The 25,660-nt window shown below is 38.4% G+C and overlaps 1 protein-coding gene across 1 annotated transcript in view; it reads left to right on the forward strand.

Moving 5' to 3' along the window:
• The window catches only part of STPG2 (sperm tail PG-rich repeat containing 2), a gene marked incomplete at both ends in the record, with an annotated part of 119,268 nt that overhangs the window by 19,111 nt on the left and 74,497 nt on the right, over window positions 1-25,660 (forward strand). The window contains 4 exons of the mRNA XM_081110189.1: window positions 2,861-3,019; window positions 8,435-8,596; window positions 20,966-21,078; window positions 23,061-23,064. Coding sequence (XP_080966315.1) covers window positions 2,861-3,019; window positions 8,435-8,596; window positions 20,966-21,078; window positions 23,061-23,064 — 438 coding nt within the window. The remainder of the gene's footprint in view (window positions 1-2,860; window positions 3,020-8,434; window positions 8,597-20,965; window positions 21,079-23,060; window positions 23,065-25,660) is intronic.

Genomic DNA, 25,660 nt, shown 5'->3' on the forward strand with positions numbered 1-25,660 from the left:
ACATAATTAAAGGGATAATACTATTGGAAATTAATATGCGTATTTAACTTTTTTTTAAACTTTTCTTTTGGAAACATAGGTTGAAATGTTGCTTTCTATCAGTAATACTTAGTACTAGTAAATATTATTTAGGGACTTCAAATGACATTTTGAAAAACCTAAAATGTGGGTTGTGGTTGTGAGGGCCTACCTCCAGTGTAAAATACAAAATACCTGAAGCTTTATTAAGTAGAACATTTAGGTGTTGGAACTGCGTGCCATAATTTGGTCTTGTGTGGTTCTCTGTATCCCTTAAAGCTATTTCACTTTGATTATGGGCATCATTACTATTCCAAAGTTGGGCAGGGGGTAGGGGGTGGGGAGGGAGGTTGGGTATACCTTTGCCTTTACAACTCTTGCCCAGTTATGGCAAAATCACTTTTCCTTTAGCATATCTAAAGCATGCTAAGTTTTTTTTTTTAATTTTATTTTATTGCTTAAAGTATTACATATAGTATTACATATGTCTCCTTTTTCCCTCATTGACCTCCCCCCAGCCACCCCCAACTTCTGGCACATGCCCTCACCCCCCTAGTTGTCTGTCCATTGGTTATGCTTATATGCGTGCATACAAGTCCTTTGGTTGATCTCCTACTCCTACCCTCCCTGCCCCCCCCTCCCCCCCCACTCCTGGAGAGCATTATGCTAAGTGAAATAAGCCAGTCAGAGAAAGATAAATATCACAAGATCTCACTCATTTGTGGAATATAATGAAGCATGCTGAGTTTTTTGAAAGGAAGTTTGTTTAGTAGAAAAGAACATAAAGGAATTAAAATAAAAGGAGAAGAATCAAGTTTACAAAGTGTAGGCTTTTGATCCTTTAGTAGATAATTAGCCCCTTAAGTTACCTGCCTTGTTCTGTTCATATCCTGTTTCCTAGGATTCTTACTTCAAAGTGTCAGTACAAAATTCACTTATGTTTTCTGGTCCTGTTCTTTTCCAATTTCTGACCTATCTCTGCTTGGTAGGTACCATTCTGTTTCTTGCTACATGAGAATGGTTCTAGATGTGGAATCTCTTCTCTGGATCTAGACAAATAGTTTCTTTTATAATTTTTATTATGTAGGCCTAGGAATAGATGTCCAAATTAGGTTTGATTTTTGATCTGAGAGAGATCTCTTACTAGAGCTGAGTGATAGGACATCACATATGATACAGTTCATGTCCTCATCCTTCAGATGAGAATTGCCCCTATAGTGTTGGGGGGTTGCTGACAATGTAATAACTCATCAAATAACTATAGTATTTAGACAAAAGTCAGTACTCAAAAAGTAGTAAAACCATTTTCTCAGAGGTTTTCATATAAAATGCACAATCAGTAATATATTTTTGGGTCATTTATCTGACATACGGCAGTTCCTTTTGTAACCTCTTATAAAATCAGTAGAATTGGTAATTATGAAATATGAATAACCTGAAAATATTCTGGTTAATTTGTATCATAGTTTAAAAAAATCTAGATCAATTTTTAAATCTTCTGTAAAAGTATTCAATGTAAATTTAAATTGCAGTTTGAGTTTTAAGATCCCAGAGACCATAGTAATGGCTTTCAAATAATCAAAATTTGAGGAGGCCTTCTCTCTTAGAGTGATTTAACTTTTTATATAACTTGTAATGTTTTTTGCAAAATCATTAAAGTTTATTATAGATCCAATCTCTTTAAACATAGGAATTCTGATCTTATTAAAATAGTAATCAAATAGTGAATTGGCTATTTAAGAATATAATTTGACTCATTTTTTTAAAAGAAGACCTCTATTGTGTACTTCTTAAAAGCCAAATGAAGGTAAATAAGATGCAAACTAGAGATAAGCTCAGTGAATAGTGATTGTGAACAACTGATTATATATATATATATCATGTGAAAAAATCTGTTGGTAAATCAGTGACTTAAAAAAAATTGTATCTGATCAGTCAAATGCCAGCCACTATTATGAATCATCTTTGGAATAACTGCACTATGACTGTTTATAGAAACTGTGATGGAATTTTATCTGAATAAACTGGCAGTTAGCCAGTTGATAATTCTGATTCGAGAGAATTCAGATATTAGGCATGGAAGACATTTCCTAGTGCCTTCTCTGCAATAAGAAAAATGTTTAAAATTAATCTGAGCATAAAATCAAGCAAGTGCCAGTAAAACTACATAAATATCATTAGAAATGACCAAAATGTTATTCACAAAAATAAATAATCATAGCAAGCTTAGAAGATTTACTTTTTTCCTTGCAATATAAATACCAGAATTTTTTAGCTCATTTCAGAGGTATAAATTCTCCATGAGCCTGTAAGCATATACTCTTTTAAATATAAATATTTTTATTGATTTCGGAAAGGAAGGGAGAGGGAGAGAGAGATAGAAACATTAGTGATGAGAGAGAATTGTTGATTGGCTGCCTTCTGCACAACCCCCACTGGGAATTGAGCCTGCAACCCTAGCAAGTGCCCTGACCCAGAATCCAACTGTGACCTCCTAGTTCATAAGTTTACACTCAACCACTGAGCCACATTGGCTGGGCTATACACTCTTTATTTTTGCTCCACAGCTTTGGAGACTCCTGTGTCTCTGATACCTATTCTAAAACTGAGTTTTTCATTTTCTTAGAGTGCTCCGAGTAAGTTTTAGTTTGAGTTTAGAGTTAAAACTGACAGGTATCATTGTCAGTTTCTCATCCTCTTAGGACTAGGTCTTCAGTCACGGGCCTTAATTTTCTCAGGTTGAGTTTAAAAACTATTTGTTCATATAAACATGTACTTATCAAATAGGTATTAGTTATAAAGTGCTTCTTTTAATTACTTCATTTTTTTCTCTTCAATTTAGTGTAATATAAAAGGTGGCCATAGTCTACAAAACCGGGAGAAACGTTTTAAGAAGTTTATTTCCGATAGTCCAGGACCGGCAAGCTATGATCAATTTTGTCCTGGAGCCTTAGATACCATGAAGAGAAAAGTTCTAGAGGCTAAAGAGCATCTTCAATCAGTAGGTTGCAATTTTAAAGTATGCTTCTAATGACATTTCTTTTAGTTAAAGTAGAAACGGTTCAGTGTTTCCTGTGATGTTAAGTGCATTTAAAAAGCAATACTATAAAAAGTAGTAGGTATATTAGTATCCATATAATAGTTATTTATAGTTAAATGAACGCTTGATTTTGTATACTTAAGTTTTTAATTGTATTGCCATCTGACTTCTTTTTTGCTTTGGATAATCTATAGTCACTTCCTATATCCATGGTGAACAGAAAGTAAGGAAGATTTTTAGAAACCATCTCAATGGTTTACCTGTATATGTGTTTATATATGAAACTCTGTTCAAGTGGTTAATACAATCAGTGAAATTTAAAACATGATTCCTGAAATAAAAAGCTTAACATTTAAGTGGTAAAGATATATATATATATATACGTATGTATATATATATATATATATATATATATATATATGTATATGTATATGTATGTATATGTATATGATATTATTTGACTGGAATGAGGAATTTGTGTAGGGGACTAGCAGGTAATATGTTTGTAAAGGTATGTTGGTGTTATGTAAATGAATATTTTTTACACCAAAGGCCTACCTCTTTGAAATAAATAATGTAATCTTTCAGATTTTGGTCATGGTTTCTTTTGAGTGGTTCTATCTTCTCTTGCCATAACTTCTTCACATAACTCATATTAATTAAATTTGAATTAGTTTCCTGTTTGTTTAGGAGAATATATTTTAGGGTTCAGTACTCAGTTGAATAATGTCAGTGCAATGACAATGAGATTAGTATACTAGAGGCCTAGTGCACGAAATTTGTGCACTTGGCGGGGGGGGGGGGGTTCTCTCAGCCTGGCCTGTGCCCTCTTGCAATCTGGGAGCACTTGGGGGATGACCCCCTGATGGCTTAGGCCTACTCCCTCGTGGGCCTAAGCCAGTGGTCGGAAAACTGCGGCTCGCAAGCCACATGCGGTTCTTTGGCCCCTTGAGTGTGGCTCTTCCTAAGCCTTAGGGGTACCCTAATTAAGTTAATAACAATGTATCTACTTATATAGTTTAAGTTTAAAAAATTTGGCTCTCAAAAGAAATTTCAATCATTGTACTGTTGATATTTGGCTCTGTTGACTAATGAGTTTTCTGACCACTGGCCTAAGCCATCAGTTGGACATCCTTAGCGCTGCTGCCTCTGTGCTTGCCAGCCATGAGCCTGGCTTCTGGCTGAGAGGTGCTCCCCCTGTGGGAGTGCACTGACCACCAGGGGGCAGCTCCTGCGTTGAGTGTCTGCCCCCTAGTGGTCAGTGTGTGTCATAGCAAGTGCTCGTTCTGCTGGTTGGTCAATTTGCATATTAGCCTTTTATTATATAGGATTTAAATTTTCTCCATTTCACGTGTGGAGACACGTAAATGTTTACTTACTCATGTAAGGATTTACCAGACATTTTTTCAGTAACTATGAGTATCAGCCATAAAGCCGGGCACTGATAATATATAGAATACAAATCACTGCTCCCTGGAATCTATAATTTTAACAGGAAAATAATGAATGAAATTCAGTATAAAAATGTTGATGAAATGAGATTTTAATAAACATATATACTAGAGGCCCAGTGTACAAAATTAGTGCATCCAGGGGGGTCCCTCAACCTGGCCTGTACCCTCTCGCAGTCGAGGAGCCCTCAGGAGATGTCCGACTGCCAGCTGGCCCTAAGTTGGTAGTTGGACATCCTTAGCACTGCCACGAAGGCGGGAGAGGCTCCTGCCACTGTTGCTGTGCTTGCCAGCCATGAGCCTGGCTTCTGGCTGAGCAGCGCTGTCCTGTGGAAGCGTACTGACCACCAGGAGGCAGCTCCTGAATTGAGTGTCTGCCCCCTGGTGGTCAGTGCACATCATAGCAACTGGTCATTTTGCAATTCGGTCAATTTGCATATTAGCCTTTTATTATATTTATAATAATAAAAGCATAATATGCAAATCGACTGAATGGCTGAACAGCAGAACTGGCCAGATGACCTTCTAGACGACCTTCAGGATGAAGCCAGGGCTGCAAGGGCTGAGGCAGCCGGGCTTCTAGTCTAATCTAATAAAAGAGAAACATGGTAATTGGCGTATGACTGCTACCCTTCCCATTCGCTAATCAGGGAGTTATGCAAATTAACTGTCAGCCAAGATGGTGGCCGGCAGCCAGGCAGCTTGAAACTAACATGAGGCTTGCTTGCTTCAGTGACGGAGGATTCCAACGTTCCCCGCCTGCCTTGCCGGCCTCTGAGCCAGCAGTTTGAAACATTTTAACAAATATAGAAGCTAAAAAAACCCCCAGAAACCAGCTCTCAGTGAGCTGGGATCTAAGAGCTGGAGTCAGAGCTGGAGTTATACATTGTTTCGATTACCTACTTTCAGCAGCGGAGGCCTAAGAGCTGGAGCCTCAGAGCTAAAGCTGGCCCAGAATTTAAAAAAAAGAAAAGAAAAAAAGGAGCGGTTGGGAGCATCCGTCACCCGCCAGCCTGAAAACAGCCCTCAGCCCCTCACCCAGACTGGCCAGGCACCCCAGTGGGGACCCCCACCCTGAAGGGTGTGTGACCTGCTGCAAACAGCCCTCAGCCCCTCACCCAGGCTGTCAAGGCACCCCAGTGGGGACCCCAACCCTGAAGGGTGTGTGACCAGCTGCAAACAGCCATCATCCCCTCACCCAGGCTGGCCAGGCACCCCAGTGGGGACCCCCACACTGATCCAGAACACCATTCAGGGCAAACCAGCCAGCCCCACCCATGCACCAGGCCTCTATCCTATATAGTAAAAGGGTAATATGCCTCCCAGCACCAGGATCAGCAGAGCCGCGAGGCCTCCCGGCACCAGGATCAGCGTGACAGGGGGCAGCGCCCAAACCCCCTGATCGCCCTGCGGCTCTGTGTGTGACAGGGGGTGGGGCCACAACCTCCCTAACTGCCCTGCTCTGTTCGTGACAGGGGAAGGCACCCCAACCTCCTGATCAGCCCTGCTCTGTGCCTGTTACGGGTGAGCTCCCCAACCTCTGATCGCCCTGCGGCTCTGTGTGTGACAGGGTGCGGTGCCCCAACCCCCTGATTGGCCCTGCTCTGTGTGTGAAAGGGTGCGGCGCCCCCCCCCCCCCCCCCCCACGGGCTCTGCTCTGTGTGTGACAGGGTAGAGCCATAACCTCCCCATAGGCCCAGCCCTGAGTGTGAGAGTAGCGGCGCCCCAACCCCCTGATCGGCCCTGCTCTGTGGGTGATAGAGGGTGGCACCACAACCCCCACCCCTCCCACAGGCCCTGCTCTGTGTGTGATGGGGTAGAGCCATAACCTCCCCATCGGCCCTGCCCTGAGTGTGAGAGTGGTGGCATCCCAACCCCCTGATCGGCCCTGCTCTGTGGGTGATAGAGGGCGGTGCCCCAACCCCCTGATCCGCCCTGCTCTGTGTGTGACAGGGGGCAGTGCCCCAACCCTCCAATCGGCCCTACCCTGAGCGTGACTGGGGGTGACATCGCAACCTCCCGATCCGCCCTGCTCTGTGCATGACAGGGGGTGGTGCCCCAACTCCCCAGTCGGCCCTGCTCTGAGCCCGACCAGGGGCTGCACCTAGGGATTGGGCCTGCCCTCTGCCACCCGGGAGCAGGCCTAAGCCAGCAGGTCGTTATCTCCCGAGGGGTCCCATACTGGGAGAGGGCACAGGCCGGGCTGAGGGACCCCCCCTCCCCCCCCGAGTGCACAAATTTTTGTGCACCGGGCCTCTAGTAGGATATATAAAAGGCTAATATGTAAAGTGTCCCCATGGGAGTTGGACTGGGAGACCGGGAGTTCTATTGGTGACTATGACATGTGATGACCACCTGTGGGCAGCATGGAACGAAGGAAGGCCCCAGCCAGCAGCTGACAGCTGGGGATAGAAGGCCCCGGATAGTAGCTGGAAGGCCCTGATTGGCCCTGATCACTGGCCAGGCCTACGGACCCTACCTGTGTACAAATTTCATGCAATGGGCCTCCAGTATCATAATAAAATGTTTACTAGTAGCCCAAAGAAGAGAGTTTTTTGAGGGATTAAGGATATCACAATTGAACTGCATCTTGAAGGATTCACTAAGTAGTTAAAAAGAATTGTAAAAAACCCCACTCTGGCAGAGAAAAAACACATGAATAAAGACATTATGGTATTTAATGACATGGTGTGTTCAGTGGAGAACAAAGTTCTTTGTAATACTTGGTGCAAAGGAGAGTAGCAGGAATAGAAGCTGGGGAGGATGTGGGGGCCGTATTTTGGAAAGTCTTGACATGATGCAAATAAGTTTTGAAAGTAGAGAGTAGAGGGGAAGCTATTTAGTGCTTTCCTGTTTTAATTTGGTAATCAGTATCATTAAATATCACTAAAACTACTTAATAGTTGTCTCTAATGATAAAAAAATTTCAGTCAGTGACAGTATTTTCATAACATAATTATATATTGGGCATATGTGCACCAACTATAAAATCAATTAATTATTTAATTAACTTAATAACTTTATTTATTATAGAGGATCAGTATATTCTTAATAAGGAATTTTCCAGATTGGTAAATGACTTAAATGTCTGTATTTTGATATATTTTATAGTAGTATTTTTTTCTTTCTCTTCCTTTTTTTGTTTGTTAATCCTCATCTGAGGATGTTTTTCCACTGATTTTAGAGAGAGTGAAAGGGAGGGGGAGAGACAGAGAAAGAGAACCATCAATGTGAGGGACGCATTGATTGGTTGCCTCCTGCATGCATCCTGACCAGGGCTGGCTGAGAATCAAGCCTGCAACTGAGGTATTTGCTCCTGACCAAAATCTAACCCAGGACCCTTCAGTCCATGGGTCAACGTTCTGTCTACTGAGCCAAACCAGCCAGGGCATATAAGATATTTTTTACTAAAGAAAAATATGAAAGAAGTATAATTACCCTGAAACTCATGACTCTAATATTGATATTATATTAATTTTTTCATAGTTCCTTTCAGTATTAAATCATGTATGTATATCACTTTATTCACTTATATATAATTTCACATAATTTACATAGCTGTAGTCATAGATTAAATTTCATATTTATATTTTTATTTCCTTTTAGCATTATGTCATAGACATTTTTCTTGCTACACAATCTGCACAATTAGATTATTAATAAAGGGCACCAATAATATGGAGATAGTCAGGAGCTGGGAAGGAATGAAATCAGGAAATGTTACAGAATATATTGTTTGTTTTTGCATAGCAGATACTCTGATAGCATAACACAAGTAATGTTGATTGTTGATTTTTGGTTTATATTATGAAATTCATAAAATCAATATTTAATAGTTGCCTTTTAGTAAATTTCAATATTTGATTCTTCATTCCTTCTCTTCTCTCTTGCCTTTGAGTAAATAATATAAAATGTTTTTTTACAGAAAATTTCAAGGTTACCTTCAGTTTTCAGAATGATTGTTCCTTCAATTCCTTCTTATGGACGATCATATGGTTATCATATTAATGAGGATGGCAGTATTATAAAACATCTTCCACCTGCTAGTGATATCACACTAGGTCCAGCATACTATAAACCTCAGTTTGTGAGTATAAAGCATTTCATATTGACAATTAGAAAAATTAATTATAATTATTTTTGTTAATGTAACACTAATTGCAGTCACAAATAGACTCCCAAACCTTAGTGGCTTAATACATCAGAAATCTTTTTTTTCTCCTCAATAATAAGGGCAATCTTTGTTAAGAGATTATCCTCCAGGTAGAGATTCAGGGACACAGGTTTATTCCATTTGCATTACTTTCATACCCTGAGAGCTTGTTGTCTTCTGCGTCCCGCTGGCAGAAGGAAAAGAGGATGGTGGACTGCTAGTGGGAAGATTTTGTAGGCCAGGCCTGAGAGTTGAAGCTCTAGAACATAGACATACTTAAATCCCAAAGGAGTCTGGGACATACATAGTCTAGGAAAAAGAGGAAATACTAGAAGTCTAGAAGTCTCTGCTATAATGTATAATCATATGCAATACATAGATATTCTTTTCTTGAATTTGAAAATGAAAAAGAAAATTTAATTATAAAGGAATTAGAATTTGATAGTATATTATTTATTTTATAAATGATTATAAATAAGGTAAGGAACTTCTCTTATTAAAACATCAAACATAATACAGGGTGTCCCAAAAATGTATATGCACTTTGAATGATTATAAAGTCATTATTAAGAGACAGTTCATTTTCAAAATTTAAATGAATATAGGAATGAATAAATCTTTTTTGTCAATACGTGTTTTCAAACTGATGACTATTGTGGTCCAGGCACTGCTGATAACTCAAAGCAATGGAATCGCAAACATCAAGAATCATTTTGTTCGGTATTTGTGCACCCTCAATTCATTGACTGTTGCAGGTTTTGTACCATAAATTTTGTTTTTTATGTATCCCCATAAAAAAAGACTAATGGCACTTAAGGATAAAGTTTCTTCATTCAAAGCTTAGTCTGACTTCACCCATTATTTCAAATCAGTTAACCCTGAAATGGAATGAAAATTGAGTTACCAGCTGTTAAAGTGTGTATACATTTTTTTTGGGACACCCTATATATAAGCTCGATCTTGTCTAGGTTTTAAATTTCAAACTTGGCAAAAGTTGAATTGAAGCAAGATTTTATGAGTTACCCATGAATACAGAGAATAAATATAGATGGGTGAGATGTCTGGTTTTACTTAATTAGTAGACTGAAATATATAGTGCTTTAAATGTATTGCATTTTCACACTTTTATGAGATCTGGAAGAAGTAATCCTAGTGAGGAAAATGGCAAAAGTTAAGTGTAGATTTAAGAAGAGGTTGAAGAGACACCTTGGGCAAAGAATAGGTACTCTCAGGATTTGGCTTGACCTTCATTCCCAATAGTTTTTTGTTTGTTTATGTCTCCAGCTTTAGGCTTAGGCTCACCTTCAGAAACCATTTGTTTGTGACAATAGGTATATTAAGGCATTTTTGGGTCTTAGATTCTTTGATTTATTGAAAGTTTTTTTCTTAAAATATTTTTAATGTAATTTATATAATTACACATTTAATAGTACAAACATAATAACTGATACCATGTACACTTCATAACATATAAAACATAAAATTTTCTCACACTTGAATTAGATATATTTTAAAATAAATATATTATTACAATTATTAACCTACCCAATTTCCCTGTCTTCATTCTTCTCCTTTTGTTAAAGTAAACACTAAATTTTATTATATGCATGAATAACTTGTATGGTTTAAAACATACAAGTAAAAGGTATCATCTGGTATATAGGTGTCTTACTGTTTCACTTAATGTTATATTTTCTAGGTTTAACCATATATATATATATGTATACATGTATTAGATCTAATTCATCCATTGTTTATAGTTAATTTCTTTTTTAAAAAATAAGTTATATTTTGAAATAGTTTTAGACTGATAGAAAAGTTATAAGATTAATACAAAAAATTCTCATATGCCATTCATTCAGATCCTGCAGTTAATACTTTATCACATTTGCTATATCATTTTTTCTCCCTATACATTTATTATTTTTATTAAGAAATTAGAGAGTATGTTTAAGGCATGATGCTCCTTTATCCCTAAACACTTCACTGTAAATTTTCAGAGAACAAGACATTCTCTTTTATAACCAGAATATAATTATCAAAATCACGAAACTTTCATTCATATAATACTATTATCTAATTTATAGATCTATTGAAAATATTGCTAATTACCTCATGATCTTTTTAAAAATTTTTTTGGTCCAGAGGCCAATCTGGTATTACATCATTTATTTTTCATGCCTCTTTAGATTCCTTTCATTTGGAACAGCTCTTTAGTCTTTCTTTGTGTTTTGCAACCTTGACTTTTTGAAGAGTACAGGCTATTTATTTTGTAGACTATGTCTCAATTTTGGGTTTGTGTATATTTTCTCATGACTAGACTATATTTTGGCAGGAATACTATAGATGTGATATATGCTTCTCAAAGCACGACATACAAAGCACAGGATGTAATTTATCCTGTAATTGCTGATGTTAACTTAAAGTGGTGTCTTCCATTTTTATTCAATGTAGTTACTATTTTTAAAAATTTATTATAGAGGAGTTACTCTGAGAATAAGTATATGTTATGTTCTTCATCAAACTCTCACTAGTTTAACATCCATTGATGATGCTTGAATTAGTTTTACTGTGATGTTTATCAAATTGTGATTTTCTAACTCCATCTTTTTCACATTTATTTTTTGACACTTACTGTGTAAAGAAGAACTTTATCTTCTTTCTCATTTATATCAGTATGGATTCAGAATTTCTGTTTTACTGAAAGGGTTATAATTTATTACTCGTTATTTATTTTGAGGTTAAATTACCTCAGACTTGATCCTTGGGAGCCCTTTCAAACTGCTTCTTGCATCTTTTTTTTTTTTTTTTACATATTCCCATCATTTTTTGAGCATTTCCTCACCTTTGGGCACAGTAAGACATTTCAGCTTCACCTCATTTTCCCCCCTGTCCCAACCTTGGAACTAGTCATTCTTTCAAAAAGCCCTACTTCCATTTAGTGGAAAATGATATCCAAACAAGATCAATGCACTAGTGACTAGATACATTCATTGTTACTGTGTTATCATTGTTTTTAGGCCTCCTCAGAGGACAAAATTAGAAATATATACTTATTTCTTCTCTATCTGTTAAAACTGTGAGTTTGTACTGAAACCTCCCAATGCTAAGCCAACCCCATAGGTTTATTCTAGTTTTTTGCATGTTTGAACTCCCTTCTCCTACAGTGAGAAATCTGGCTCCCATTATCTCAGTATATTTGCTTAATCCTATAAAACTCTGAAAGTAGTTACAGAATTGTTAACCCATCACTGCAAAAAACAGATGTAAGAAGGTACAAAGCTCTTATCTTTATATGACCTTCAAGCTCTACACAAGCAGGAAGTGAAGGCTAAGGCACAACCTTTAAACTGCCTCCTTGAGTAGTGAAGGTGTGCCTCAACACATGCACAGAGCATGTCTGCAAAGGTTGGAGAGTTATTGGTTCAAAGCATTTAAGGAAACCTCTTTCCAACCATTACCCGGCTGACTACTCAGCTATTCAGTCTGAGACTTAAGTGGACACACATGATGAATACAGAATTTAAAGAACTGGTCCAGGAAAATCACTAAACAAACAAACAAACCAACCTCTTGGGGTGAGGGAGATTCTGATTTACAGAGTTGCCACACTCTACCATTTAAAATGTTCAGTATTTAACAAAAATTATGCAAGGAACAATAACAAAAATAATGGTTTAAACACTTTTCTCATTACTCTTACTTAACCTATCTCAAAATGTTATTCTTGCTTTAAAATTATATCTTTATGTAGGTTATTTCTTTATTTTGGAATCATATGTCATCTATTAGAAGACCAGAGTAATGCCTCCAAGCCTCCCCAGATGTACAAAACCTTTTCACAGCCCTGGCCATTGTAGCTCAGTTGCTTGGGGGATATCCCATGCACCAAAAGGTTGCTGGTTCGAGTCCCAGTCACGCCACATGCCCAGGTTGCGGGGGTCATGGAGGAGATTGATGTTTCTCTCTCTCCTCACTTACTCTCTCTCTAAAAAGCAAAAACAAATCTTGGAAAAAAATCAAAACCTTTTCACATATAGATAAACATTATTTTGACATTTAACATTTGATTTCATTCTGGCTAAATATTATTAATAGAAGACCAAAATAAGAAGAAAATTTATCCCACAATTTTAATAAGTCTAGTTTACTTGACAACTTATTTTAGTAATTATTGAGTCAATCCAACTTGTGTTTATTAGCCTAAATATCTAGATTTGTTTTAAGAAAGCATATTATGTAAAAACATAGATTTATATATAAATTAAACACACAGTTCTTAATATTCAAAAAAGATTCAACAAAGTTTAATTTGAATTGAATTGTGATATTTTCTGAAATATCCATCTTGAATTTGAGAGAAACTAGAGATAAGGTGGTAAAGCTCAGTAGCTGAAGGCTTTATTTTCTTGTTTTTCTTGCAGAAAAAATCCCCCCAGGTTTCTCACAGGCTGCTGTGAAGGTGATAATATAGGAATGTTAATTCAAATCTTATCCAAATTTCTGATAATACCATTTTCTTAAGCTGTGGGCTCAGTTTCCAGATGTGAATATTAATAGAAAATTAAGAAAATAATCCAATAAATGGATAATTATTGTGGTTCTTCTCTGGACTGGTGAATAGCATCTACTGAAGGAATCTTATATAGCTTAAATATAGAAGCAACTCTGAAATTGAGAGTTGTATTAGACTCTAGCCAATAAGTGATGTTTTAGCTATATTTAATGTATAAAGAGAAATTTTATGTATAAATTATTTTATGTAACATTTTGAATTATAAAATTTAGCCTTTCTCTCTCTGTGTTTTCGAAGAGCCCAGGTAATCATTAGACATTTAGTTTTTAGAGGCAGATTTCACAAGCAGAGTTTGCAGTTGGAATTATGACACTGACATATTTGCTAATGATAACATGCTGGGAACTACCTGTATGCTGCCACACTGGAAAGCAGTCCATTAGTGTTTAAATTGATGCACTTTGGGACTTTATATTCTTCATAAATTCTATTTCCATACTTAATTATAGAAATGACTTGGGGGAAAAGTTACATAGCCACTTCATTTATTTCATTGTCATTGGGAGTGACAGTTAGTAATTCTTCTTCAAGTTATGTTACAACATTCACTTAAAATAATGCAGCTCCATGCTGAGTTTGTTTCAGTTAAGTCATATTTTATTTGCTAATGATTTTCCAAGTTGACAATGACCTTGGAGTTGGTATTGTCAACACTTCTTGACATAAAGAGAGTATGATTTAGAGTTAAGAGTGCATCAATTTAGTTTTCATTTTCTGTCTGTATTTTAAAAAGTATTTTGAATTACATTTTAGATGGGAACATTTACCTGAGTACAGCAAGGTTAGTGAGTTAAGTGCTTGCTTCTTCTCATGGTTTAAATAAAAACAATTTTAGTGTATACACAGGGAAAGGAATCTGCTAATGTCTTAAGTGGTGTGTGTATATGTATGCATAATCTTTCCTTCTACTGGATTATCTAAAGAATTGTTAATAGTTGAGCCACAAAATCACAATAATGTGAATTATTGAAGAAAGCTTCTTGGACATAATTTTGCTCAAGGTCTTGAATTGCTGTGTTAAAAGAATTAATATAAAACCTTAGCATGTATTTTTTAGGCTATAAATTATGATGTAAAAGATGCTTTATTAAAGTGCTCTGTTTTAAAATATTGCTTTTAAATAAATCTATAGGCTATAGTAAATCAATATATTAGATATTCTTTGCCTGAAATATATCAAATATCCCATATAATAAAACCTAATATGCAAATAGACTGAACGGTGGAACGCCCGGTCACTATGATGTGTGCTGACCGCCAGAGGCTCAATGCAGGAACTGCCCCTTGGTGGTCAGTGCGCTTCCACAGGGGGAGCACTGCTCAGCCAGAAGTTGGGCTCATGGCTGGCGAGTGCAGTGGCAGTGGCAGGAGCCTCTCCCACCTCCGCAGTAGCGCTCAGGACTCATCGGGGGATGTCTGACTGCCGGTTTAAAAGTCGGACATCCCCTGAGGGGTCCCAGACTGCGAGAGGGTTCAGGCCAGGCTGAGGGACCCACCCCCAGTGCATGAATGTTGTTCACCAGGCCTCTAGTCCAATATATCTAACACTAGAGGCCCGATGCATGAAATTCATGCAAGAGTAGGTCTTCTTTCCTCTGTCTGCTGGCACCGGCTTCCCTCTAGCACCCGGGACCTGGGCTTCCCTCGCAGCCCTGGCTTTGTCCAGAAGGTCATCAGGTCTAATTAGCATATTATGCTTTTATTATTATAGATTGCTACATTATATTAGCCAGAGTTTTACATTTGTGTACTTCACTAGTGATTATGCCTAAAATTGGCACAATTAGGGAATTCTGCTTCATTTCTAAATAAAAAGAAAGTACAACACAAATGAGAAGTTTTGCTCTTTATGCCATCAGAACTGTATATATATCTTTAAAATTCATGGCTATATTAGGTAATTCCATTTGAAAGATGGTCTAGATGTCTAACACTTATTTTAACAAAAGAAAGTATTGTGAGGCTCCATATTCTTTTCCAGAAACTTTATAGGGTGCAGCAATCTTTGGAGTTACCACTGAACCAAAGGAACAGGCTGCTTTTCAGCTACTCTAGTGGATTCCCTGGTTTCTTCCAGTACCTCTCTACTACCACCTGCTGCTCTGCTGGACATGCAGGCTGTGTAGTTTTTCTTTGCTGCTCTGCTAGTTGTTATAGCTTTTGTCTCTGCACTCCAGACCCAAAGCCGTTGGATGATCTGTCTGCCTTATCTCCTTTTGTGTTATACTCAGGAGTGTCAAAACCATATATTCAATGTGTTTAGAGATTGGTGGAATAACTCTTTCAATTTTTTTTAAATTAAATCTTTATTGTTCAGGTTATTACAGTTGTTCCTCTTTTTTCCCCCCATAGCTCTCCTCCACCCAGTTCCCACCCACCCTCTGCCCTTACCCCCCCCCCCCCACTGTCCTCATCCATAGGTGTATGATTTTTGTCCAGTCTCCTCCTGCACCCCCATACCCCTTTCCCCCCAAGAATTGTCAGTCCACTCCCTTTCCATGCCCCTGGTTCTATTATATTCACCAGTTTACTCTGTTCATTAGATTTTTTTATTCACTTGATGTTTAGATTCACTTGTTGATAGATATGTATTTGCTGTTCATAATTTTTATCTTTACCCTTTTCTTCTTCCTCTTCTTAAAGAATACCTTTCAGCATTTCATATAATGCTGTTTTGGTGGTGATGAACTCCTTTAGCTTTTTCTTATCTGTGAAGCTCTTTGTCTGACCTTCAATTGTGAATGATAGCTTCGCTGGGTAAAGTAATCTTGGTTGTAGGTTCTTGGTATTCATCACTTTGAATATTTCTTGCCACTCCCTTCTGGCCTACATAGTTTCTGTTGAGAAATCAGCTGGCAGTCGTATGGGTACTCCCTTGTAAGTAACTGACTGTTTTTCTCTTGCTGCTTTTAAGATTCTCTCTTTGTCTTTTGCTCTTGGCATTTTAATTATGATGTGTCTTGGTGTGGTACTCTTTGGATTCCTTTTGTTTGGGGTTCTCTGCGCTTCCTGGACTTGTAAGTCTATTTCTTTGACCAGGTAGGGGAAGTTTTCTGTCATTATTTCTTCAAATAGGTTTTCAATATCTTGGTCTCTCTCTTCTTCTGGCACCCCTATAATTCTGATGTTGGTATGCTTGAAGCTGTCCCAGAGTCTCCTTACACTATCTTTGTATTTTCGGATTCTTTTTTTATTTTGCTTTTCCGGTTGGGTGTTTTTTGCTGCTTCGCATTTCAAATCTTTGACTTGATTCTTGTGCTCCTCTGGTCTGCTGTTGGGAGTCTGTATAATATTCTTTATTTCAGTCAGTGTATGCTTAATTTCTAGTTGGTCTTTTTTCATATCCTCCAGGGTCTCACTAAATTTATCGGCGGTTTCTAGAAAATTCTTGAAAAACCTTAAAAGTGTGGTTTTGAACTCTATATTCAGTAGTTTGCTTTCCTCCATTTCTGTCATTTGTGACCTGTTTCTTTGTCTTTGCATTTTTTATGCTTCCCTGTGTTGGTAGAGTGGCTTTGTGTCATAGGTGTCCTATAGGGCCCAGTGGCTCAGCCCCCACCCCCCGTTACCTGAGGTGGACACTCTTGGCACACCCCTTTGTGGGCTTTGTGCACAGTCTTGTTGTAGTTAAGCCTTGATTGTTGTAGGTATCACTGGGAGGAATTTGCCTGTGAGAATCAGCTGTGTCTACGGTGGGAGAACTTCCATGCTGAAGACACCCTTGTGAGGCAAGACTTGCTTCAGTTGGGCTTTGGTGCTCACTGAGTCTGCCCCCTGAGTGTGTCCCTTATGGGTCTGAGGAGTTGTAATCTGGATGGTCCCACTCTGACCACTGGGTTCACTGGCTCTTGGATCTAAGGAGGTGCTAATTTAGCCTCTGCCTGAGGCTACCCAGGAGGAGCTACGAAGGGATCTGCAGATTCCCCTTCCTTGTTTGGGGTTTGGAGGTGCCCAGATGAGGCCCAGCTGTGAAGCAGTGTAAACTGCTGTGGGGCCTTGGGCCTCCTCTTGGAAGTTCTGGGTCTGTCTGGCCCAGCTGCAGTTTGTTAGGTAATTTTCAGATTGCAAAGGGCCAGGGCATTCATATGCAAAAGCCTCTGCTGAAGCTTCAGTGGGGGCGGGGTCTCAGGGAATCAACAGGGTGGAGAAAACATCTATGGGTGATCATCAGCCCTGCCCTAAGAGGCCCCGAGTCTCAGTGTCCTGATAATTGCTGCAAGCACCTCTGAGAGAAAGCCGTCCTCGAGTTCGGAGTTCTGCCTGCTGCCAGGCAGTCCAGTTTCTCCTCGTATGAGTCTGGGTCCCCAGAGACTTCCAGGAACTGGAGTTCAGAGCACTCAGGGGCTTGTGACTCCCTCCCTATTCAAAAAGACAGCCGCATCCTCGTTGCCAGCTCCTTTCCACACGCGTGCCTCCGTACCTCTGAACTTTACTTCCACACCTCCTCTGAGTCTCAGTGTGCTTTTCTCTTTCCTTGTAGTTGTAGAATTTCCACTCAGCCAGCCTTCCTGTAGTTCTGGATGATGTCCATTTTGTCTTTTAGTTGTATTTTTGAAGTTGTTGTGGGAGGCAGCAATTTCCGGTGTTTACCTATGCTGCCATCTTTGTTTTTCTACTCTTTCAATTTTTATTCATAGCTCTTTTCCTTCTAGGATTGACAAGGTTCTAGGCTGGGAATCATGTTATCAACTAGACAATCTACTTATAGTGATAGTAATGCCACTACTGCTAATAGTGCAACTAATAACACCCCTACTACTACTACTACTAGTGCTTTATAGTGTTGTAGCTTCATAGTATGTTAAAGCTCAATGTCCATAGTGAAGAGGGAAAAATACCTTTCTGCTGTTTGTGTTACAATTTATTGGAAGGGATATGTATATCAATAATCTAAGTGTATTTTTTAAAAAAATGTATTTTCATTGATTTCAGAGAGGAAGGAAGAGGGAGAGAAAGATAGAAACATCAATGATGAGAGAGAATCATTGAATGGCTGCCTCTGTACACTCCCTACTGGGGATTGAGCCAACTACCTGGGCATGTGCCCTGACCAGGAATCGAACTGTGACCTCCTGGTTCATAGGTCGATGTTCAACTATTGAACCACACTGGCCAGACTAATCTAAGCACATTGAGACCACTGGAAATATTCCTAATGGAAATAAGGATTAATTCTTCTTATATATGTAACAAGTTTTCCCAGGCTTCATTAGATTGTGATATAGAGTCACCGTTATGTTAATAACTCAAATATATGTTTGTTGTCTACTATTGAGTGAGAGGATTTTTAGTTTTCTGCAGAGTTCCCCTGTTCAGGTGTTTCTGGAAGTCCTCAGGGGCTGTCTCAGCCATGCCCCTAAACAAGTGTGTTTTCACTGGGACAGTTATTGTTCCAGCAGATGTGTCAGTCTCTTGCCAGATGGAGCTCTCTGCTGGGCATTTCCACCAATGCCCTTGATCACAACTGGAGGGATAATGTTGCTCTTCCTTTGCATTATTCTCTGTTAGAGTGGTCTGTAAGTCGTACTGATGTCTACTGGTGTTTTTATGAAACAGGTCTTCTAGATTTCTCTTGTAAACCCTTTGCAATCTATACGACACAGGCATAAATCCAGTGGGGACTGTCCATTAGGAGGCAAATTCATTCAACAGAAAAGACTCAATATTTGGCATTGCTACTCTTGCCACTAAGATTTTCTTACTAGGTGAGGATCATCATAATTACCTGCTTCCCATAGGATTAGATTTCACATTCACCTTCTGATTGGATTGCTCTATTTGTTCACCAGACATTCCAAAATATGTCTGAATCTTACTTGGATATGGCTGGTAACTTTGTTTCTCTCAGCTCAAACATCCCCTTAAGCAAGGAATGAACAAGGGGATTTGTTAAAATCAAAGCAGGGGAAAGCTTTAGAAAATTGTCATTTCATTTCTCTATGAGATTGCATCTATGAAAAAAGAATAACAAAGGTTCCATTTCACTTCATGCAAATATCAAATTTCTGTCAGAGTTTGTGTTGGCCCCTGTTTAATTCTTTAACATCAGGAGGGTGTAGAAGGGAAAGTTCAGTTTTATTGTGTTTGCATTTTATAACATCGGAAGGCTAGTTCTTAGTGCTACATTGTAGGAAGTAAAAGGCGTCACTTCGTAGGGAATTTTAGTGCCGTGTCAGCTTCTTTTTGGATTTTGTTGTGGCGTCCCAAAGCTTTCTGGAATGGTACCTTTCTAACTAGAAAGTCTGTCTTCATTAGATACTCACGGCAGTGTTTCTGATTTATTCCAATCATCCTTGCCAGGAATAGAGTGGGTATTAGTTAGCATTCTTTCACTTCATGTAATGGCACTGGTGCAAATAAATCTCCAAGGGCATTAGTAGTTTTGAGAATTTCTCCCTACTCACTGCCCAAAAGTCCATCCTTATTTCCAGTTTTTGTCTTTCTGGGGACATTAATAGAGTTCAGTTGAGGTTCTTTTCACATTCAGTGAGGTTTTTCTTCTTGTTCTAGTCTTTGCTGTGCTGTATTTCACAGAAATTCCTCAGAGTTTTGGAATGTGAATGATACCTTCTCTTAGTTTGTAGCACTGATAATTTGTATCTATTTTATATACTTCTTTTGAAATTTTGGTGAGAGCAGAGCAGATATGGATTTGAGTAATCATTTATAACTAGAATTATCACAAATATTGCTATTTATTTTTATTTATAACAGTAATAGAGAGAGATTGGGTCTCCTATTCTAGAATAGTAACAGTCACCTAGAACAGCTGACAAACTGTTTAATGCAGTTAAACTATAAGTTTATGTTATGGGAATTTTATTCAGTATCATATGGCAACTATTTTAATAATTCAAGCTCATTTTAAAACTCTTTTTACAAATGTGAATTAAAAGTAAGATAAATATATTAGAAGTCACTTTTTACCATCAGTTTAAAAATTGAGTTTTAAAAATATTCTTAAATGATTGCTCAATATATAAGGTATTAGGTCAACAGAAGAGAATTCTTGTAAAAAAAAAAAAAGCTTGTATTATATTTTGTTATTGTATTATATTTTGTTATCTCATTAGTTTTTATTAAAACCAGGTGCTTTAACTTCTCTAAAGTGAAATTTTTAACGGGTCATATGTAATTTTAATACCTATTTTAGTGGTATTAGATAATTGTTGATTTCTTATGTCATAAATAATTCCTTTGACATTAAAAGACTGATCGTGACCTCAAGCATTAATAATAAAATGAAATGGGGGTGATGTTTAATTTATTGTCATATACTTGTTATTCTGAAAACTTTACATAAATATGTTAGAGTTTTAAATATCAGGTAATTAGAAGTTATTTAATATCTATCAGTGGTATTTGCATTTTAATTGGATTTCTTGAAATTAATATAATTTCTGTTAAGGTCATTTTTAATAGAATTTCCCATTCCCTAAATCATACAATTCTGCCCTCCTCCCTTTTTTTAAATGAATGTATGCCAAGAGCAAAACTGTTCTTATTGGTTGAGGACACGCTAAAATGAGAGGCATTTCTCTAGAAATCCTGGCTGACTCAGGTATGGGATAAGCATTGCAGTAATAACTTACCTTGAGATCTAGCATTTACCCATGAAACCCCTTTGTCTAAGGTTATCCTTGCTTTAGCTTTAGACTTAAATAAAGTTAAAAATTCTTTTGTGACTTATTTAAACTATGTCTCATCTTCACTTTTTTTTTTTATAGGGTTTTTCCAATGCAACTTTAAAATACAAGGGAATACATTTTGGCAAATCTTTGGGAAGACTAAAGTTACCTATAAAGTCAGGGCCTGGTCCTGGACAGTATGATATAGTTCAGTAAGTAAAAAAAAAAAAAAAAAGTATGCCATTAATATAGTTTTTACTATAAAGTATTCTTTTTTTAAAAAAAAACTAGATTATTTATTGCTTAAAGTATTACATGTCTCCTTTTTTTCCCTATTGACCTCTCCCCAGCCGCTCCCACCCCCCCAGTACATACCCTCACCACTCCTACTGTCTGTGCCCGTTGGTTATGCTTATATGCATACATACAAATCCTTTGGTTGATCTCTTACCTCCACCACCACCCCCTCCCTCCCCTGCCTTCCCTCTGAGGTTGGACGTCTGTTCGATGCTTCTGTCTCTAGATCTATTTTTGTTCATCAGTTTATGTTGTTGATTATATTCCACAAATACGTGAGATCATGTGATATTTATCTTTCTCCGACTGGCTTATATCGCTTAGCACAGTGATGGCGAACCTTTTGAGCTTGGCGTGTCAGCATTTTGAAAAACCCTAACTTAACTCTGGTGCTGTATCACATATAGAAATTTTTTGATATTTGCAACCATAGTAAAACAAAGACTTATATTTTTGATATTTATTTAAATGCCATTTAACAAAGAAAAATCAACCAAAAAAATGAGTTCACATGTCACCTCTGACACGCGTGTCATAGGTTTGCCATCACTGGCTTAGCATAATGCTCTCCAGGTCCATTCATGCTGTTGCAAATGGGAAGAGTTCTTTCTTTTTTACAGCAGCATAGTATTCCATTGTGTAGATGTACCACTGTTTTTTTTTAATCCACTCATCTGCTGATGGGCACTTAGGCTGCTTCCAAATATTAGCTATTGTAAATTCTGCTGCTATGAACATTAAAATATTCTAATAATTTAGACTAGACTATGCTGCTTTAAAGGGAAAATCAGTATAAAATCTCCAAGAAGTATTATATTGTGGAATAACCTATACAAAAACTGTTGCTTTTTTGTGAGCCAGATCCTGTGCTACCCTGCTTTACATGTTTCACCTCATTTAATCTTCACCAGTCTCTATGTAACTACTATTGATACATGTATTTTATCAGTGAGAAATGCAAGGATTGAAGAGGATAAATAACATTCAAGATTATGTAGCTATTAAGTGGCAGAGCTGGACTTTCACTAAGGCCTCTTCAATTGATTATATAGCCCATGTATCTAGGTGCTAAAATATACTGTATTTCATTATTAAACAGACAAAAGATCAGAGAAAATATAAAATAAGTTGACCTAGGATTCTTCATTTTGTCCCTGCCTCTGATGTTTATTCTTCTGACTATGTGATAGCTTTAGAAGGCATTCTCAGTGTGGATCAGAGGCATAACAATAGGTTGGAGGGAATATTAATGAAATTTAAATAGGAATAAGATTTCTGGCATAATAGCTGTTTTTACACTAAGGTCTTAGACAAGGGTATGGAAGACCAAATCGAGTAACAATTACCATATTGTCCTCAGAATCTACCATTCCTTTTCATCATTAATTTTTTAAAAACAGGGTTCAGGTTATCTGAATGATACTTTCTCTCATAGAATGAATTTTCTCACAAGACGTCTCACAGTGATTATCTATCCCATTAGTTTGTTAGATTGATTCAGACACATCTATATGCCAGTGGTAGAAATAGCTTAGACTCTTATAAGATACCCCAGCTACTGTTTAGTCATTGAACAAGCATTGTTTGGATTCTTGCTATGTGCTAGTACTAAACTTAGTAACTGCGAAAGAAAAGAATAAAACATGGTCCTTGTTTTTGGGAACTTATAGTCTACTGTCCTCTTCACTCTCCTAATATTGGATATACACTTTGTATTTTTTTTTTAGTAGTTACACTAGAACTTTAACATGTATATTTAGCCTAATGGGGTCTAAACTGAATATCTTTGTCATTCTTCCAAAGAAAAGAAAGTCTATCAAATGCTTTAACACTGCTCATTCCCTTGACAAACGTTTTTGTTATTTAGTGTTCTAATCTTATCCTCATCTTCTTCCAGTGTGGTTGGTTTGCTTATCTGTCTATCTCTTTATCTGCCTGCCTGTCACTTTTATTGAGGCTTAATTGACATAAACAAAATTAATCTTTTTGAAAGTATCTGGTTCTACGATGATTGCTTTCCATTCATTCTATTACACTGTGACTAAGTATCAGGCACAACCAGGACTCTATTTGGTCATGTTTCTCTGACTTTATGTGCTAGTATTTAAAAAATATATATTTTTCTTGATTTCAGAGAGGAAGAGAGAGGGAGACAGAAACCTCAATGATGAGAGAGAATCATTGACTGGCTGCCTCCTGCATGCTCCACACCGGGGTTCAAGCCCTCAGGCATGTGCCCTGACTGGGAATCAAACTGTGACCTCCTAGTTCATAGGTTGATGCTCAATCACTGAGCCATGCTGGCCAGGGTATGTGGTGGTATTTTTAGAACAGCTTTTTTTCACTTCTTCAACCTTATCCCACTCCCATTTTCCTCTTGTTTTTTAATGTTACTTTTATTTGATCTTTGTTATTTCCCCTTTTTCTTCTCATCTTCTATATGTATTTTTACTTTTGCTCCTAGGAATTTATCTGTACTGATTGCATTCCAGACTGTAGTTATAACCATTTCCATAACTGTTTTTTTGGTTTTGCTCCTTTCACTGTATATTTTATATGAAGTTGTCTTGGTTCCTTCTGGCAGCTGAAATTTTCTACCTTTTTTAAAACTTTTACTTTATTGGATCATGTCAGAATTATTCTGGGAGATTTGATAGAGTATAAAGTGGAGATGCTTGACCCCTGTAAATAGAAAGATGAACTCACAGGTTTCTGTTTGGGAAAGACAGACCTAAATGATATGTGACTCTTCTGATACCTCAAATATAAATTTATCATCTATAAAAATATTTGAAGTTTTGAAAACAAGTTCATTTATTAAATACTAGTGGCCTGGTGCATGAAATTCGTGCATGGAGTGGGTGGGTTCCCTCAGTCCACCCTGCACCCTCTCCAATCAGGGACCCCTCTCATAATCTGAGACTGCTGGTTCCTAACCACTCACCTGCCTGCCTGCTTGATTGCCCCTAGCTGCCTCTGCCTTCCTGCCTGATCGCCCCTAATCTCTCTGCCTGCCTGCCTGATTGCCCCTAACTGCCTCTGTCTGCCTGCTTAATTGCTCCTAACTGCTCTCCCCTCCTGGCCTGATCTTGCCCCCAACTGCTCTCCCCTGCTGGTCTGGTCTCACCCCAACTGCCTCTGCCTGCCTGATCACCCTCAACTGCCCTCCCCTGCTAGCCTGGTTGCCCCTAACTGCCCTCCCCTGCTGGCCTGGTTGCCCCCAACTACCCTCCCCTGCTGGCCTGATCTCACCCCCAACGGCCGTCCCCTGCTGGCCTGATCGCCCCTAACTGCCTCTGCCTTAGCCCCCACCACCATGGCTTTGTCCAGAAGGAAGTTGGGCATCTGGAAGATGGCCAGTCAACCCAGTCTAATTAGCATATTACCCTTTTATTAGTATAGATAGGATAGGATTGCTTAAATGGGGGCAAAAAGCCTTTTTCAGCAGGAGGAGATGCTCTTGGCAGACAAAAATACATAATCCCTATATCTGGACTGATAGCCAGCTATATGCACTCTACTGCCAAACCGGTCATTAAAAAATTGAAAAATTGAACCGCTTTCTTCCACCTTACACCAAACAGCTTTTGCCCTTAAAACCCCTCCTCAGCCCCCACCTTAGGTTCTGCCTTCACAGTTCACCCAGATTAGGTTCCGATTGGTTGGTTTCTATGCCAGTCAGCATCAAAAGCTCTGCCTCCTAGGCAGCCATTGGCTCCTCACAGTTCATCCATATTTGGTTCTGATTTGTTGGTTTCTATGCCAGTCAGCATCTCCGGGCCTATCTCCAGGCCTGATCAGAGAGGTGGGGCTGATTAGCAGCCCCCTCAGAGGCCCAGAGAGAAATAGAGGCGCAGCTGCTGGCGAAGCCCAGAGAGAAAGAGAGAGGCAATGGCTGATCAATAGATGCCACGGAGGCTGCGTCTCTCTCCAGGCCTCTCTCTCTGGGCCTGATCCGCAGCCCCCTCAGCATCAGTGCTGGATCACTGTGCCTGAAGGAGCGCAGTCAGTGCTGGGTCGCCATGGTAACCCAGCACTGACTGCAGGACTGACTTCCGGTATTCCGTCGAGCCTTTGGTCAGTCCTTACGGACCCTGGGTTTTTAAATATTAGGATAGTATAAAAAATCATGAAGTCAGCCTTTAACAGTGAACTGATATGTTAAATGTATATTTAAATTATAGCAATGTCAAATAATTGTTTTTATGTTTTTTTATTATCTGATTTTCTGCTTATGTTCTGGATAGTTCACGGGATATGTTTCATATATGACTTAATTTTCTGTTTAAGAAATAGAAAAAAATAGCAGTATACTCAGTATAGCATATAATATAATGGTTATAATAACAGCTTGCCGGGAGCCGGTCCATGCATGCTGTTTCAAGGGACCTGGCATATATGGCATACTGTTCTTAATATGTTTGCTCACCTTGGCACTATGTGTTTTAACCAAGGTCTCTGAGAAAGGTTGTTTCCCCAGGTAGGGATTTTCCCCTG

This window comes from Myotis nattereri (genome assembly GCF_964212035.1).
Source record: "Myotis nattereri genome assembly, chromosome: 1".
In the NCBI taxonomy this organism is placed as follows: domain Eukaryota; kingdom Metazoa; phylum Chordata; class Mammalia; order Chiroptera; family Vespertilionidae; genus Myotis; species Myotis nattereri.